Raw genomic sequence first — 18,031 nt, 5'->3', positions numbered from 1 at the left:
GGGAGGTGCGTTTTTTAATTAAAATTTAAAGTGACATGTCAGTATGAATTTCAATTTTACGGTCCAACTAGAGCTTATGTAACCGTCCTGTCGTTCGATAATTCTTGAACGCGTTGACCTATTTTTTGCCAAATTGAATAGAAATATATATATGTAACGACTGAATTCAAGATTCGTTCGATCGATCGGGTGGTTAAGTTATGTTATGTAATTTTAGGTTAGGTTAGGTTATCGGGTTGTCTGGTTATCGGGCAATTTTCATAAATTGGCTTGAAAAGCTGGACTTTATGAAAGAGTATGAAATTAAATGTTGCTACATATATTCAGCAGAATTTTGCATGCAGACTAAAAATGATTTATTGGTAGCAAATACGCCTTAGGAATTATACATATTTTTGTTGGAACGACCCCAACCTGACCCAACATGCCCCTGATCAAGGGGCATGTTTCCTTTGGTGTCAATAATTATAGTGCAAAATTTTCCTATTATTTAGTCCATTTATTTTTATGTGACAAAGCTGTTTACTAATAAACCCTGTCTATGCAAAACTGTACTGAGAGAGGTTTTTATAATTTCATTAGGTGGGGGCGGTGGCGGAGGAGGAGGAGGAGGTTGGGGTAAATCAAAATTTAAATTCAAAATTTAAAAACTATGCAAATATGTAAATATAAATGTTTATGATTTCTTTAGGAGGAGGTGGTGGAGGTGGTGGGTATGAAGGTATGAAAATCTCCTAGTAGGGATAGGCCATTTGCAGACTAACTTACCTCGCGTTTATTTCATCAAGTGTGATTGTTTCTTCTAATTGCTACATATGTTTTATTAGGGGGTGGAGGAGGAGGCCATGGTGGTGGATACGGTAAGTTAATCGCGATTAGTCAAATGCGATTTAAGCATTCAAATAATTTCATTTTCGGATTTACTTTACCGTTTTTAGGAGGAGGTGGAGGTGGAATCGGTAAATAAATTTATTGAGCGTAATTAATGCATGGTGAAAGTGCAGTTTAGTGGATTAATTTGGATTTAGCTGAATTTTTTTGTGGATACCCTATGGTCCCGTGACAAATAATTTTTTTTCACCACGGTCTCGAAAAATAAAATTTCTAGAAATTTTGCATACAAATTACTTCTTGTCTCCGATTTTTATGAAAGTGATTTTATAGACTAATTAAACTATGCTGGACAACCTAAAAAATGGTTCATGGTCCATGGTCCATTGCGAGCTATGGACGGCGCAGGGAGCTCAAAAAGAGCTGAGCCAAACATGTTTTCTTGTCCTTGACACAGTGGGCCTTACAGAAATTATAATTTTGACATTTTGGGGTACCGGTCGTAATTAGCGAGCGAAGCGAGCAGGTTAGGTTAGGGTAAAAGGAGGGAAATAGCTTTAGCTAGCAATCCTAACTTTTTGTTATCAATTTTTTCAAAAATTGCTTCGGATTATTTTCAGCATAATTAGTCAAGAAGATCATTTTCCTGGAAATCGGAGACAAAAAAAATTCTAGAAATTTTATTTTTCGACACCTACGCGAACAAAGTTTGGTACCCCTGCTCAGGGGACCATAGGGTATTTACAAAAAAAAATCAGCTAAATCCTGCCTAGTCCACAAAACTGGAGTTTTCCAAATGCATTTATGCAAATTGACCGTCCATCATTAAAAATTACTTTCTCTTGTTTTGCTCAGGCCAAAGTGGAAAGATTGTGATTATCAAGGTCGCTGATGGTGGTGGCGGCGGTTATGGTGGAGGAGGTATTATTTAATCCATTTCGTGGGTGTGGTCATCTCAAATTTCAAAATCCTATGGTTTTGTCCAGAAAATTTGCAATTTTCAAGGTCCCAAATGTGAACGCGATAACGCAGAAATACCGTTTCTGTTTAGTTTTAGATTTGAAATTAAAATTGATCTGGTCAAAACCAGAGATGATCACGTAATTTTGTCGCATAATAAAAATTAATTGGTCATGCTAATAAGTCTAAATATTACGGGGCTATATTATTAGGCGGCGGCGGCGGCGGCGGATATGGCGGAGGAGGTAAATTGTATATTTAATCCATTATGCGTGGGTGTGATCATCTCAAATTTCGAAAACCAGTGGTTTTATCCAGAACATTTGCAATTTTCAAGGGACAAAACGTTCACGCATTGTGGATAGCGCAAAAACACCGATTCTACTTTAGGTGGGGAGGTTGTGTACTATAGACCTCGGTTCGCTTTGGATATGCTATAGTGTCCCATGAATGAACAAGACCCCCCAAATGGTTTGATGCCATGACCACATTTCCGCCCGCCACACCCATTCAAATGTGCCCAAAAAACGCTTTCACTCCAGCTTTCACTCACTTAAATCCACGCCAAAAATCCAATTTTGCTCGGATTTTGAAATTTCTTTCACCATTATGCTCCCAGATAGTTGTTTTCCTATATCCAACATCAAACTCAACTTTTGGAAATTTTTAGTATTTTTAAAATTTAAAATTCTGAATGAGCATTTCTGTAGTAATCAACAAAGCAAAATGCCTGTGAAATAATCACCAAAAAAGTTTAGTTGATGCTGGATATAGGAAAACAACTATCTGGTAAAAGGAATTTCAAAATCTGAGTAAAATTGAATTTTTGGCGTGGATTTGAGTGAGTGAAAGCTGGAGTGAAAGCGTTTTTGGGCACCTTTGAGTGGGTGTGGCGGGCTCAAATGTGCCATGGCATCAAACCACTTGGGGGTATTGTTCATTCATGGGACACTATGACATATCCAAAAGGCATCGAGATCCGTAAATTGATAGTACACAACCTCCCCTCTTTAGTTTTTGTTTTGAATTTGAAATATGGCCAGAACCAGAGATGATCACGCAATCACGTCACATTATAAAAGTGAATTAGTTATGTAACAAGTATAAATATTACTCAGGCGGCGGCGGATATGGTGGGGGTGGGGGTGACCTCGGGGGTGGTTACGGAGGAGGAGGTGGGGGTGGTCATGGAGGGGGGAAAGGGGGTGAGATTTTTAAATTAGATGTCAAGTTTTTCGACCCCTCTAAAATTACCCCTTAATTTTTATATTGTTATTGATCTCTATTTCAATTCATGGTGCATTGGAATTTTTTGGTTTTTTAATAATGCACGGTGAAAGCAAAAGAGAAAGCGTATTTATGATTTTATGCCTTAAAAGTGAACTTGATCATATAACAAGGGCAAATTTTGCTTAGGTGGTGGATACGGAGGGGGAGGAGATTTTGGCGGGGGTGGGGGCTATGGAGGAGGTGGTCATGGAGGGGGAAAAGGGGGTGGTAAGAGATTTTTAAATTACATGTCAAGTTTTCCGATCCCTAAATTTGATATATTATGAGGAATGTATAACTGATTATAGTTGAATACTACTCCCGACCATAATAAGCATTTAAAAAGATAGAAATGCTTCTTTTGCTCATAATAAATTATTTCGTTCATAACTGCTCGATTTTTCCAGAAATAATAATGCACGTTAAAATCGTTTTTAAATTTTTAAAAACTTTACACATTTTATCAATTATTAGCCAACCTTTAATGTCTTTTTAATATGCGCTTTTGCTGGTCAACCAAGCTTGCGTTCCCCTCAAGACAAGATATTTTCTCCGTTATTGTCAACTTGGATTTCTTTATGATAAGAGGAAGTATTCGGGAAAAAGTATTAATTATGGTCGCAATAAGAATTATGATTAGTTAAATAGGGCCCATATATTACTATTGATTTCTATTTCAATTCATGATGTACTGAACTTTTTAATAATGCACAGTGAAAGCAAAAGAGAAAGTGTGTTCATAATTGTTATAACAAAATTTTTTAGGTGGCGGCGGATACGGAGGGGGAGGAGATTTTGGTGGGGGAGGAGGTGGAGGAGGTAAAATATTGCTATTCACTAATGAAATGTTAAGGGGAAAAGTGCTTTGTGTTTTAAAACGCATGTATGATTGTTACTTTGACAAATTAGGTTATGGGGTGGTTTCGTCGTCATACGGAGGAGGTAGGTTTCCACCACTGTGAGCGTTGATTATAAAAATTACAATTTACAATTTCAAATTCCTTAGGGGGAGGAGGAGGGTATGGCGGAGGGGGTGGAAAAGGAGGTAAAATACGTGCTATTTACTAGTTTAATGTTTTAAGGGAAAAGTATTTTGTGTTTTAGAATGTATGTATAATGCGTGTTTTTATTTTGACAAATTATTAGATGGGGGAGGAGGGTACGGAGGAGGAGGCGGAGGCGGAAAAGGGGGTGGAGGTAAAATTTTTACAAATTTTGAAACTTTCTATTCGGTTTTGACTAGAAATTTCGCTACACCTGATGGAGTATTTAACAAGTGGGAATATTTATTAGGAGGTGCTTATGGTGGGGGTGGGGGTGGAGACTTTGGGGGTGGGGGCAGTTATGGCGGTGGAGGAGGTGGGGGTGGAGGAAAAGGTACGAAAAATCACGTGTCTGTGGATGCATAATTACAGTTCATCCATCATGTATTCGATGAAATGCTTTGCATTTTTACTAAATCAATCGGATTAGCTATAGCGAGAAGCCTAGCTAAATTTCGACAATTTATGAGTGTTAAATGCTTGATTAATATACTTGAATAATACTTTTAGGTGGTGGCGGTGGATCCTATGGAGGAGGTAATTTTGCATTTACCAATTTGATACATACATGACTAATTTTTCCGATCGATTTGAAATTGTCATTCAATTACCATTTGTTTCTTTTCTATTGAACTTTGTTAGCATTTTATTTTTAAATGCACTGTGAAAGTAAAGGAGAAAGCATGCTCATGATTTTATTTCTTATCAGGTGGTGGAGGAGGGGGAGGAAAAGGAGGTAATTTTTGTATGAAAATATTATTACATGTAAATATATTTTTTGCTCAATTTTTGGAAATTTGTATATTTTATATGTAGATGGAGGGAAAGCCCACGGTTAGTAATATTACTGCTTTTGCCATTGTTTTTACATAATAAAGTATATGTTGTTGTATCACTAACCTGTATTCACTAACAATACTTAATTGGCACGCACTAACTTAACTGCACCTACTTACCATTGGTCAAATAACTTACTAACTCGTCGATTTTTAAAAACCCAACTGAAAAAACGTGTAACGGGGGACGATTAACAAAAGAGTATGCAAAAATAATGCTGAATAACATATACTCTTAACTGTTGCATTGAGTAATTAAGGGCATCAGTCATACTAACCATATTGGGGGAAGGTCGTAAAACTAAAAATATCCTATCCATGACATGACATGAATCTGATTCCATACGTCAAGGCGGAGGTCACGAACATCATCACCACCATCATCATCATCATGAGCACAGCGGCGGTGGTGGTGGATACAGTGGGGGCGGCGGCAGTGGTGGATACAGTGGGGGCGGCGGCAGTGGTGGATACAGTGGGGGCGGCGGCAGTGGTGGATACAGTGGGGGCGGCGGCAGTGGTGGATACAGTGGGGGCGGCGGTGGAAGTGGTGGATACAGTGGGGGCGGTGGGGGTGGTGGATACAGTGGGGGCGGTGGGGGTGGTGGATACAGTGGGGCGGTGGGGGTGGTGGATACAGTGGGGGCGGCGGGAGTGGGGGTGGGGGTGGATACAGTGGGGGCGGCGCCGGTGGTGGATACAGTGGGGGCGGTGGGGGTGGAGGCGGATACAGTGGGGGCGGCGCCGGTGGTGGATACAGTGGGGGCGGTGGGGGAGGCGGATACAGTGGGGGCGGCGGCGGTGGAAAAGGAGGTGCGAAAAAACCTCGCATAGAATAAAAATTAGGATATCTTGCGTGGTGGATGGAGCATATATAATTTCATTAAACAGTTTTCTATCCTTCAACTTTAAATCAATGCGTCAAATAGTTCGGCTTTGAGAATTGCAACCAATCGATGACTTTATAGACGAGGCAGACATTATTATATAACAATCTGACAATTATCAATGAGGGAAAATAATTTAGAGGCGAGCATGACTAATTTGACAGCACAGCACCTACACCCAAAACTTATGTCAACGAACCGATAGTTCGGCCGGAACTTTTACTTATAAATTGTATTTCAGATTCAGGTGGGAGCTACGGTGTCGTCGCAGCTGCTCCTGTGTCTTCCTATGGGGGAGGGGGCGGTGGGGGTGGAGGAGGTAATTTTTATCAAACATTACGTAGATAATATCCCACAAGCATATTGCTTATCAGATCATTTGCTCATCTTATATGTAAAATTTTTCATGGCTATGTTTTTGATCATAAGTATTCTGTGCAATTAGAGGTCTTCATAAAATGAACTTTTAGGCCTAAATTCTGCTGTCACTTCATTAATTATCGTAATAAGTACACGCGATAATCGATTGGGCTGAAAACCAGCCAAGTCCCAAACTTACTAGGCATATAAAATCCTTGCCCTTAAGGAAAGTTTTTCGAAACCTAGAAAAATTAAATTAAATTTTTCTCCAAATATTTATCTCTAAATATTTACTACAAAATAATACATATTTGCATATGCACATATTTCTCTCTGTAAGATTTTTGCACTCCTCATGCAGTTTATCATGTCCAGATTTCATTCAAGCATATGTACTATGTTTCAGGTGATTATGGTGTTCCCTCAGCTCCAGCATCCTCGTATGGAAGTCCGCCGTCTTCCTATGGGGGTGGGGGCGGTGGGGGTGGCCATGGTGGTGGCGGAGGTACGTTAATTGTATTTTCTGCAAGGAAAGATGACACTTTAGAACAATGACAGTACAATTAAATTGCATATATTTTAGGAGGTAGCAGTTATGGAGCGCCTTCATCTTCCTATGGGGGTGGGGGCGGTGGAGGTGGCCATGGAGGAGGTATGTTTTACTCAACGTGTTAATTTCTTGTCATTGCTTTCTCTCAACCCTTCATTTCACTTTATCATAAGTGAATTTGTTACAAATTACCTTTTCTGCTCAACCTTTCATTTCATATATTCATATTGTTCATAGGCGGTGGGAGCTATGGGGTTGTCGCGGCTCCGTCATCTTCTTACGGCGGTGGCGGTGGGGGTGGCCATGGAGGAGGTATGCTTTACTCCCTTAAGCTGACAAAGTGTTAATTTCTTGTCATTGCTTTCTTTCAACCCTTCGTTTCACTTTTTCATTTTACTTAAGGTGGGTCCAGCTATGGCGTTGTTGCAGCTCCGTCGTCTTCTTACGGAGGGGGAGGAGGAGGTATGTTTCCTCATCTACCCACAATAAGTGAATTTGTTTCTGCTCAACCTTTCATTTCGAATATTTGTTTAGGCGGTGGGAGCTATGGGGTTGTCGCAGCTCCATCATCTTCTTATGGGGGTGGTAATTTTTTTAAGAAAAACTTTAGCTATTCAAATTTGAAAACAAAATCTAAACGCAATGCGATTAAATTTTTAGGAAGTTCTAGTTATGGCGTTCCACAAGCTGAACCTCTCTCGTCGTACGGAGGGGGAGGAAAAGGCATGCATACAAGTCAAATAGATCTACTCGTCAATTAAAAAAAACATTGAAATTATTTTGTTTCTTTATAAAGGCGATGGAGGTGGTTTCGGGGGTGGGTCGAGTAGCTATGCTGCTCCTGCTTCTGATTACGGTGGGTCGTCGAAGGGTGGTGGAGGAGGTAAGAAACACTTACTGGCTCGATAATCTCAATTAAAATTACTTCACATGCTTAATTTAACAGGAGAAAGTTATGCCGCTCCTGATTTTGGGTCTAGCGTCAGCTACAACGCTCCTTCTCAGAGCTACGGAGGGGGCGGTGACGGTGGGGGTAAAGCAATTGCTCAAATCAGTGTTATTGTGGGAGATTTTCAAGACCACCATGTTTCTTCAGGTGGCCATGGCGGTGGTGGGGGTAGTCATGGCGGAGGAGCGTATGGAAAGAAGTGAAAGTTTGGAGAAAGCGATTCATAATCAGATTAGTAATTTTGTACTTTATGACTCAAACTCTAATCAGCTAGTCAACCAACTCAAAACATTAATGCTAACCGTAATGATAAGCGCAATCGTGTTGCCATCAAAGTTTTTCAAACTAATGACTAACCGAGTTACTTACTCAACTCATGATAACAATAAATAAAAGTGAAAAAGATATTCTGTTTGTTAAAAATATTTCCACGTCATACAAAACTGAAATTTGAACTGCAAAACACATTTCCACCATGACCAAAAGTCCATAGACATACATAAACTCACAAGTACTGTCCCGATCTCAATTTCCTTTCGGGTAATCTTAATTGATAGATAATTCAGTGTAACATACATAAACTTTGTCACTGAACACTTCTAGAAATTTGGGTAACGATTATAACCAAAAAGTAAATGCATGTGACTCTACCACCCTGGTTATTATGTCATCGAATGGTTACAATTGTCACCGACTAATTATAAAGTTTCACCGAAATAGTATTAAATTGACACCAGAACAAATAAATTTATAACCAGTTGGTGCCAAATTCATTACCACGGTGGTAGAGTCATATACGTTTACATTTTGGTAATAATCGTAACCCTGTGATATGATTTGAAGATGAAATATGCACTTATTCATAATCTGAACCAAATCCGTTGTCAATTGTGATCTGAACATCTAACCTAACCTAGTCTCAATAACAGTACCCCACTAATGGGGCATATTTTTGATAGCCATTGACAAAATATACCCTAATAATCTCACGGTGGTCCACGTAAACTTACGAATAAAATAGAGTGAGTTAGTCAGGAGCGCAAATATATAGGCCTATATTCATGCCGTCCTATATATTTGTATAATCCATAGTGGAGGGACCCCATAGGGCCCTTCCCAGATAAATTTGTTCCAGTTTTCAAAGAAAATCAAGATGGGACAGTACTTAAGGTTCCCTTGTCAGTTACATTTCGTACGAGGTGTCAATGACAATTCGCTTCGAATTTTCCACGATTTTTGCGCTGTGCCCACTGGCGTCAGTTGTGAATTCCAAGATCTGCACAGTTTACGCCCATAAATACAACTTCCGATTAGCCTGAATTATGTAAGTGAAAGCATGACGCATGTAGAAAATAATGATACTCCGCCACAAAGCATTTATTCGATTCGTACTCTGGTAGGAATGTTTACATACAAATACAGTTTTTGTAACCTGTTCGTTATTAAAAAACGAAATTTCCCTGCGTATTTAACAGAGTGACAATAATATTAATATTACAAATCACTATCGCCCACTAACAAGTCATATAATTTAATACATTGGTAAATACAGAGATGACAATTAAAAATTAAATAGGTAATCAACAACTGGTACACAGTAACAATAAACTATATAGAATAATAATAATAATAAAAAGTCCTCAGTTCCTTGAATTAAGTAAATCTGAATGACGATGTTCTTCTTCTCAATCAATCGTTCAATCGATGGGGTTTTTTCTCAGTGGGGTTAGTCACTTGATTTTCTATTTAATATACTTTATTATTATTATGAATAGTTCAACAACATCTTTTGTGTCAGGCTATCAAAATTCAGTTGTTACATGCAGATTCAATTGGGACTGGAACTGGTAATGGTTCGTCCAGTTTCATCTTCTTTGCAGCAGGGAAGCCTTCGTTATCGTTTGCATCTTCGCTATGGTGGTTCACCACATCTGCAGATGAAGGAACAATGTCATTCTTTTTCGCCGTGCCGTTCATTTGCCCGTCCGACTGCCCGTTTTTCTTGTGACCTTCAAAATATAGCAAGAAAATAATATTAATAACATTACTCATTTTACATGTTATCAAATTATTATTATGATAACGTACTTTGAACAAAGGCGTCCACGGAATTGGAATCGTCTCCTGTTCCCAAGTTGGAATCTTCATTTCCGGTAGCTGTAACAAAAAAATATAATTTTGGCATATAGAAATATTCTGATTAATTGCAGTGGTGCTGTGATATGTATTGACACTCACCGTCACTCACGGATCCTGCATTTGAAAGATTGGAATTGCCATCTTCACTCAGGATCTTGGAGTCCGCCGAGGAGATGGTAGACGCTAATGAGTCTTCCTGCAATACTCCAATAGGAGGAACTATCCCTTCACCGTCTCCAGGTATATTTTTAAGAAGATCAGGTTTGAGGGTTAAAAGAACGTTATGAGTCCATCTGTAGAGAAAAAAATCATGTCAATATTTTCATCCTTTTCTAATATATGTACATGAATTTTTGTGGTTATTCACAAAATGCAAACTTACAAGGCCAACTCAATCTTGTGTGGAGTCCATTCGCTTGAACCTCCCAGTCTAGCAACAGCCTAATTCAATAAGAAAGAAAATTTAATCAGGTTCCTGAAACAGTGAAACCGCACAAGTCACTGCGTACTACTCAATTTTCAGTAGTGTGACGTATGTAATGTGCTAAAAAAGTAAAAATTTCCATAGCACAAAAAATACTCGTGTCGCCTGTATGTATTACCTGCTGAACGTGTTTAAAGAGTTCGAGATATTCTTTGAGAGTGTAGTCGATACCCTCGAGTTCGGGAACCGCTGCGATACACTCGTCCGCCATGAAAAGGGCTTTGTCGGGAGCGGCGGCAGTCAACAAGCTGCTCGCCGTCGAAGGTCCAACACCCTGCCATAAAATATAACATGAATGATTACATCAAATGGTACATGTTTTGAGGTACAATTAGTGACAAACGAGAGCCACACCTTGAGATTACACATATACTGAATGGCAGCCGCCAGGTCATCTTTCTTAAATAGAGCTCGGAAGGCTTTCTTGGTCTAAAATGCATGAATACAAAACAATTAAATAAGCTATTTGGTGGCCAATTTCATAAACAGTTTGACTCATATGCAAGAAAATTCACCTCATTTTCAACAACCCTTGGAGAGTTCATTGTAACCAACTCCTTCAACTTGGGACGGAATTTACCCCTCTGAAAATGATAACATTTATTTCTTAATTTTAATAATCCATATTAAAATAAAACAATCGATACTTGGATTTATTCCACTTACAGCCAACTTCCATCTCATGCAAGTTACCAACTCATCGTGATTGATGTATGGGTCTTTCCCTCTGGACTTGATCTTGACTGGCAATTCCTTTTGGTACCTGGGTTAAAGAATATACAAATTCTCGTAAAATATATGCAGCATTTTATTTCATAAATATTATCATCCATCCATCCATCACCAATCATTAGTAGTAATGCTTTTCTCCTCCCCAAAAAAAACGTAGCCGGTGAAAGTTTATCCAATAAATTTCAAAGTATCCATCCATCCATCCAAGTCATTCAATTTAGTAAACTAACATGACGCAACAGTAATTCTTGTGACTTATAACGATGCAAAACTGAGTCAGAGAGAATGTGAGACTTTTTTGCCTTCTTACAACAATAGCGTGGCAGTTTTCTCACCTAAATGCAATGCTGAGCAAGTCGAGAAAAAAGAAGGGTAAGTTTCTCGCCCCAATCAAACCCGTTTCATCCGTCTCGTCTCAAATTCGAGTGACAAATTGGGTGAAAGCAGAGGAGTTAAAGAAAGCAGAGCACGTGGAGCTATTTTGTACATGTAATAATGTTGAAATCACCTCATACTCGGCGCAATTAAACCAAATTCATGCATTCATTTTATCACCAGTCCAAATACTCGCTTTATCAGTAATATTATTAAGCAAAGGAATGAATCACCAACCAAACCATTTTACATTTACAGCAGCAGCCATGCCAGCAGCACCATCATGATGAACCAACAACTTATATTATTTAGTTCATCCTTTCGAGTAAGCCAACTCTGCAGGTTTTTCTATTATACTTGTGCCTACGTGAGTTCTAGGTTGGATTGGAGAGAGAATTGTGAGGTTGGTTGGTTGGTGGAAAACCTTGGGTTCGTTCGTTTCGTTAGCAAATTCGTGATACTTTACTGGCATGGCTGGCTGGCTGGTTGGTTGGTTGGTGGAAGTGGATTGGACTTGAGCACGAAGAGAGAGAAAAAGGAAGCCTGTTCTGTAATATAATGCTGCTGGCTTGGCTTGGCTTGCTCATGGGGCGAGGGACGTCGAAGCGATGGCGATGACGCTGTCGACGACGACGACGCTTAAACGAGGAGAGAGAGCAGTTGGTTGAGCAAGCAGAGAGAGCTGGGCATATCTTTATGCATGGGCTACATTCGATTCAGCTACGGCCCACGTTAAAAACTTGGTCGGTTTGCCTTTGGGAAACAGAGAGAGAGAGAGAGATGTGTTATTTGCTTCGTAAGTAAAGCAGCAGCTAACATTTGTTGGCCAAAGTTTCAGCCGCCTTACTTGGATGCTTGCATGATTGTACAGTACTGAGAATTTTCCAACTACGTACTTGTGTACCATCATCATTCCATCCACCATTCTAAACAACCTCTCTTTTAAGCTAACTAAAACTAACTACATTTAACATTACTTTTACATAGAAAAGTACGTACGTACATTCTGTTCAGCTCATCGTTTTCAGCCTTAAATGCTTACTTGCTTGCTTGCATATAATATTATTATCATACATATTGCAAACACGCCACACTTGTGCCTGTTTTTGTGGCACGTCTGACTCCTCTGATGTTGACTGAGATACTGAATGTGCGATGTGGTGGCGAAGCGATGATGATGGTGATTTTTCTAGTTGCGAAATAAAATCTCAACTCAATTTGCTTTCTACAAAACAAAACCAGCTCTCTTTCAAGTATAATATTGGGAATTGGGAGAAATTCCGAATACACTGGCTGCTGCACTCTCAATCAACATGAAATTCGATGAGTGACTGAGTATGCACTGTGCTAGGTGAAGTAGTATTTATGCATGTAAAATAATATGATTACGATTACGCGACCTTCTTCCAGGAAGAGAATGCATTCTCTATTGTGCTATGCTCTCAAATAATTGTATTTGCATGCATGCATTCGCACATTTGCGTATGCACTGTCGCGATACAGGACTAGTTAAATTTTAAAAGTTGGGTCGGAGGGAATATTTTGCCGACTATGTGTGTAACATTGACTGTTTTGTTGTACATATTTGTTGATACTGGACTTGACTCTTTCCTTATTTTGTGTCATTCTCTCCTCGACAGGGAGACGAGGAGAACGTTTAATAAAATGCGATCCTGTATTGAACAAGTCTACTAACGAAGAATGAGAGGAAGCCGTAATAATAATAATAAAGCTCATTTCCACATTTTCTATAACGTAGAGTGACTCGATTTAATTGTAAATATGCGTACGCCAAGATTGTTAATGGCAATGCGAAAAAAAACGATGATCAATGTGGTTTATTCGTATAATAGTTGATGATGCACCTTGCCTTGAGAATTGTAGAAGAGTTACTGTGAATATAATTAGTTAGTGACTACCTTAGCTTACGTAAAGTAAAGACCTTTACGCGTTACTGGTTTTTATTTAGTCTGGTAAAGTTCTCAACTTGCCCAGATTTGATTTGGGTTAAAAATGAGATTTCATTCATCCATCCTTTTTCTCCAGGCTTATCTACACATTGCATTTCCTCCGTGTCCTCAGATGGAAATGAAATGTTGAGCCACAACCAACCCACACCGACCGACGGACGAACCGGTCTCTTATGTCCTACTCCTACTCGCATTCACTTTCCAGCAGATGTTTTACAATATATGGACAACTTCACAGTCTCACATCCGCCGATAGTTTTTCGTAAAACGTAAAACCTACTACTCTTTTTCGATCCGTCTCATCTCATCTCACGAGTGAAATGGTCAGATCAGTTTTCATTTTCGATTGCTGCTATTTCGCTGTTACTGGGTTTTACGAGGAGGAGGACTACTAATGTTGTCATTCATAATGACGTGGTGGTGTTCACATAACGAGTAATGTCATGTGACCTTAATGACCTGTAAAGCTTTGTCTGATGAGAATATTTGATGCCGTAATGACATGGCTCGTGTAAGACGAAGAAGGATTCACTTTACTACCGTCAAACCATTATTAGTTTTACTACTCAGGACTAGGACTCGGGAGCATTAAAAGCATTATGAATGATGGATGGAGTATGTCAAGTCGTCCTTTTCGTCGACGAATAATAATAATTTAATAAAATGGGAGAACATATGCAAAAGAAAAAATAAAAATTGCACTTACCACTGATCTAGTTTAATCAGTTCTTGAGGCTTTTTTGACTTGGATTCTGCTTTAATCTTCAACGCTTCATCATACAACCCTAGGACATATCTGGAAAAAGAAAATTACACAATTCTTTAGTCAGAGAAAGTAAAAGTCGTAAACAAACGTGCTGCATAATAAAAACACCTCATCAAATCAAATAAAAGTACAGTATATATATACTTCTCTATTTAGATACGCACAACAAGTGACCCTGCCTGCGTTACGCTGCCAAGCAAAACGCAAAGAGGAGGCAAAGTGCGAAAGAACACATTACTATTTGATATAATCAGCCCAAATACATAATCGCCGACACTACTGCTGGCCTGACTGCATCGAGTTACATAATAATAATGAAATGACTCTCCTGCCCATGCACCAGCCAACTGCATTACGTAACTTGTGCGTTTACTAAATACTACGACTCCTCCGATACAAGTGCAAGTTCCTGTTGTGCGTAGCATATCCTAATAAAAGCTGTTGAATGAGCTGGCCCAGTGTACGACTAGTATGTATGTAATACTCCTCAGTAAATCAAGGACCCGACCTAGGCTACCACCAACCCGACCGACCATTGGTTTAGTACTCTCTCTCTCTCTCTTTACCCATGCGGATGCATTTCTTAATATCACATGGCACACCAACCAGTAGGACTTCGGCATTGTATAAATAGCCGTGAAGTGATCCAGCGAGACAGGCAGACGATTCAACGAGACGCAGGAGAAAGCACCCACCACCCGAAACCAAGCAGAAAGTGTAAGTAAACTACTACCCGCATTCTCAAAAACTACACTGCTTCTGCTGCTGCTGCTGCGATTTGCTGATTGCAAATCCCAACTCGGTTCTCACCATGCATGCTGCACACACAAATTGACAGTCGGTGTCCGGTCCGGTCTCTCACCAAGTCACACCAACAACAACCACATGCTCTCCTACTTTATTTACGCACATGCAAAACAATTACATGAAATGAATGATGATGATGATGCAGGGATGCACCCAATCTCGTTTTCATGGGCTTCGCACTCACTCCTCTCTAGTTTTCTCTGCCTGTCTCTGGTGCATGGAATTCTCCACTTTCTCCACAATTATAACTCCCCCAAAAGTAATAATAATAGTAAAAAATAATCTAGTACTTACTTGAACTGATGATCCGACCCCTTACTGAGGAAGGCTGCCGTCGTGATTTCACTCATCTCGTTCGACTCACCCCCGCCCCCACTCCCGTTGGAGTTTGTCGAGTTGTCGATAATGTCCAAATTGTCGATGCTCATTTAACGACTGGTTATTCCTTTTTTATCTCTTCAAGTATCCCACCCTTTTATTATTATTCTTGACAATAATAATTTCAATTCCACAATAATAATAAAAAATCGCCGTGTGTTTAGAAAAATTAAGTTGGAGAAAGCGGAATTCTTCTTGTGACTGGACAATACGGAAGAGAGGAGAGCGACTCTCTCGCAAAATTCAGGAGCGGAACAAAGTAAAGTCACTTCTTTCACTCGTCTCGTCGTATGCAGTTTTACTTATCTCTTCTCCTCGCTCCCTTGCTTGTACACTGTGCTAAAACTCTTTTTAAATGTCAGCAGAGCCAGCAGCAGCAAAGGAAGAATCGAACGAACGAGCGTTGCTTTTGCTTGTGATGTGAGTGAGGTTGAGTTGGATATTGAGTAGGAGAGAGAGAACTCAGACGATGCGATGGGAGAACCACCAACCAACCAACCAATTTCAATGCCCAAGTCCCGTAAGCGTAAGCTTCTCTTATGCCATGTTATAAGGTTTACTTGCAAAGTATCCTGCCTGGCCTGCCTTAGCTTTATACAGAGGAAAGAGAGAGAATATTTTATTATACGGACGGCAAACGTAGCAGTGCACAGCCCAACTCGCAACGCGCTACCAAAAACTCGATCGAAGTGAGCAGAGCAAAAAGGTCTATCCATCCAACATGGAATAACCACATCCATCCACCAAGTAACCAAAGTAAAATAGTGAGTCAAGCTAAGCTATAAAAGCATGACGAGCTAGTAGTAAGAGAGGAGGAAAGGCAATGCAAAGCTGTTGTAAGTGGGGGGGGGGGTTGAACGGGAAGGAATGCGAAAAGTTTTCCCCACTCGGAGGGCGATGACCTCGGAGCGGCGGGAGTTTTAAGGATCGCGAGGAGGGGGGGAGAGGGTGCGGTCGAAATGTGGCCTCATCCCTTCTGCACGGTCCAAGCAGCAGGAGAGTGAGTGTGAGAGAGGGTTCGTTGTATTCCCAATGAAATTGAACGACGACGACGACGAGATAGATAAAAGCAGCCTGCCTGTACAATATTATTCGTTTTAACACACGGCATGAGAGAGAGAGGATTTCAGAATGTTGGCTCGTTGGGTTGGGTTGGTGGATGTTAGACAGACAGCCTCACAGAGTAGATTATTTAAGGCGAAAGAAGCCTTCACACATTACGGGGAGAGGGGCACACATGCATCCTAGGTAGCTCCGTAATGTTAACTATGAGTAACCTTTGACCCCAAAAGGAACAAATGTGGGGAAGAGTTTAAAGGATAATAATATTATGTGCTGTTCATCTTAACTGCTGCATAAACGCCTTCTTAGCAGAGGAGTAAGTTAAGTACTGCTAATGATATTTAGAAGATTTTAGCAGCCTCAGTTTTCTATGCCATGCGAATCTACACACAAGTCGAGTCATTTTACTTTGTTCATTTTATTCCATGCATATGTCAGCAGAGAGGAACTTTTAGAGTTGAGTCAACTGTTCAAAGTGAGACGAAGCAGTAAACCCACACCTCTCTTGTGTAGCGAGAAAAGCAGGATGTGAGTTTGGCCAAGAGCTAAATTCACGTCTTCTTCACATTTAGATGTAGATAGGAAAGAGAATGGGAAAAGGCAATAGCAAACTCAGGCATGAGCTGACAGCAGAAAACCCAACCAAACCAGCAACACGGTATTATTTTCTAAGCTGAGAAAAATACATTCATTCCCCCAAAGGATATCTGCTCGTTGGTTTCATGATGAATCTCTCTCTAGCAAAACAACAACTCTGATAGCGTACAAACTCCTCATAGGATTTCGTTGAAATGTAATGTTTGAAATTGTAAAAATTTATTTTTCAAATAATTTTACAGCCTTACATTTTGTACGGAGCACTATCTGCGAACAACCCTTTCTGTTATAAAATCCTCCTCGTCATGCATGCCACCAAAAAGAGAGGCTCAATAATACTCCCCTTGCCTTGCTGCTTTTATACGGCACAAAAACTCTCCAACCGTTTCCATTATATGGCTGCTGGCTACGTCGTGTCCTCGTATATGTGTTCCTCTAATCCTAAAAACAGCAGCATGCTGTGGGCCCAAATTGTGGACAAAAATTTTAGAAAACTTAATGTCAGGAATTGCCACACCTAAGGAGGGGAGGTTGTATCAACTCGATGCCCTTTGACCTTTGGGTATGTTGCAGTGTCCCATGAATGAACAAGACCCCCCAAGGGGTTTGACGCCATGGCCACATTTGTGCCCGCCACACCCACTCAAAGGTGCCAAAAAAAGAGAAAGTAGCGCTTTCACTCATTCAAATCCACGCCACAAATTCAATTTTACAAAAATTCATGTTGGATATAAGAAAACAACTATCTGGGAGTATAATGGTGAAAGAAATTTCAGAATCCGAGTAAAATTGGATTTTTGGCGTGAATTTGAATGAGTGAAAGCGCTACTTTATCTTTTATTGGCAGCTTTGAGTGGGTGTGGCGGGCGCAAATGTGGCCATGGCATCAAACCACTTGGGGGGTCTTGTTCATTCATGGGACACTACAACATATCCAAAGGGCATCGAGATCCATGAGTTGATAGTACACACAACGTCCCCTCTTAAGAAAATTGAAAAATTGTAAAACTTTGACGTCGAATTGCTGATTGTAACA

General features: G+C 40.0%; 3 protein-coding genes across 11 annotated transcripts; 2 read left to right on the top strand and 1 right to left on the bottom strand.

Moving 5' to 3' along the window:
- The first annotated feature begins 672 nt into the window (after positions 1-672).
- Positions 673-5,773, top strand: LOC110849166 (glycine-rich cell wall structural protein 1.8-like). Its single transcript, XM_035851412.1, has 16 exons — positions 673-721; positions 828-860; positions 939-959; positions 1,687-1,752; positions 2,004-2,036; positions 2,910-2,996; positions 3,208-3,288; positions 3,826-3,879; positions 3,970-4,002; positions 4,067-4,105; positions 4,207-4,257; positions 4,354-4,437; positions 4,614-4,640; positions 4,813-4,839; positions 4,920-4,941; positions 5,341-5,773. Exons 1-16 carry the CDS (start codon positions 673-675, stop codon positions 5,771-5,773), a joined length of 1,140 nt encoding a protein of 379 aa, XP_035707305.1.
- Positions 5,774-6,156: 383 nt separating this feature from the next.
- Positions 6,157-8,092, top strand: LOC110849329 (glycine-rich cell wall structural protein 1.8). 8 transcript variants are annotated; one of them, XM_035851572.1, is made up of 9 exons: positions 6,157-6,691; positions 6,770-6,838; positions 6,974-7,048; positions 7,139-7,198; positions 7,271-7,321; positions 7,397-7,459; positions 7,533-7,619; positions 7,683-7,769; positions 7,833-7,998. In XM_035851572.1, the coding sequence occupies exons 1-9, from the start codon at positions 6,577-6,579 to the stop codon at positions 7,886-7,888; spliced, it is 663 nt and encodes a 220-aa protein (XP_035707465.1). In that variant the 5' UTR covers positions 6,157-6,576; the 3' UTR covers positions 7,889-7,998. The 8 variants fall into 8 exon arrangements, with proteins under 8 accessions (XP_035707465.1, XP_035707467.1, XP_035707462.1 ...); XM_035851574.1 differs by having other exon boundaries at positions 6,158-6,691; positions 7,683-7,763; XM_035851569.1 differs by having other exon boundaries at positions 6,163-6,691; positions 7,683-7,998.
- A 939-nt stretch (positions 8,093-9,031) lies between these two features.
- Positions 9,032-15,977, bottom strand: LOC110848348. 2 transcript variants are annotated; one of them, XM_022095543.2, is made up of 11 exons: positions 15,253-15,974; positions 14,092-14,181; positions 10,975-11,071; positions 10,824-10,892; positions 10,663-10,737; positions 10,427-10,582; positions 10,207-10,265; positions 9,924-10,117; positions 9,774-9,842; positions 9,506-9,694; positions 9,032-9,427 (listed from the first exon to the last, which is right to left on the bottom strand). In XM_022095543.2, coding segments are annotated over exons 1-11 (1,134 nt in total). In that variant the 5' UTR covers positions 15,387-15,974; the 3' UTR covers positions 9,032-9,425. The 2 variants fall into 2 exon arrangements, with proteins under 2 accessions (XP_021951235.1, XP_021951234.1); XM_022095542.2 differs by having other exon boundaries at positions 9,032-9,694; positions 15,253-15,977.
- Between the last annotated feature and the right edge of the window lie 2,054 nt (positions 15,978-18,031).

This window comes from Folsomia candida, unplaced genomic scaffold (assembly GCF_002217175.1).
Source record: "Folsomia candida strain VU population unplaced genomic scaffold, ASM221717v1 Fcan01_Sc004, whole genome shotgun sequence".
NCBI classification, from domain to species: domain Eukaryota; kingdom Metazoa; phylum Arthropoda; class Collembola; order Entomobryomorpha; family Isotomidae; genus Folsomia; species Folsomia candida.
The sequence above is the reverse complement of the archived record's forward strand: the minus strand, read 5'-3'. Positions and strand labels throughout refer to the sequence as shown.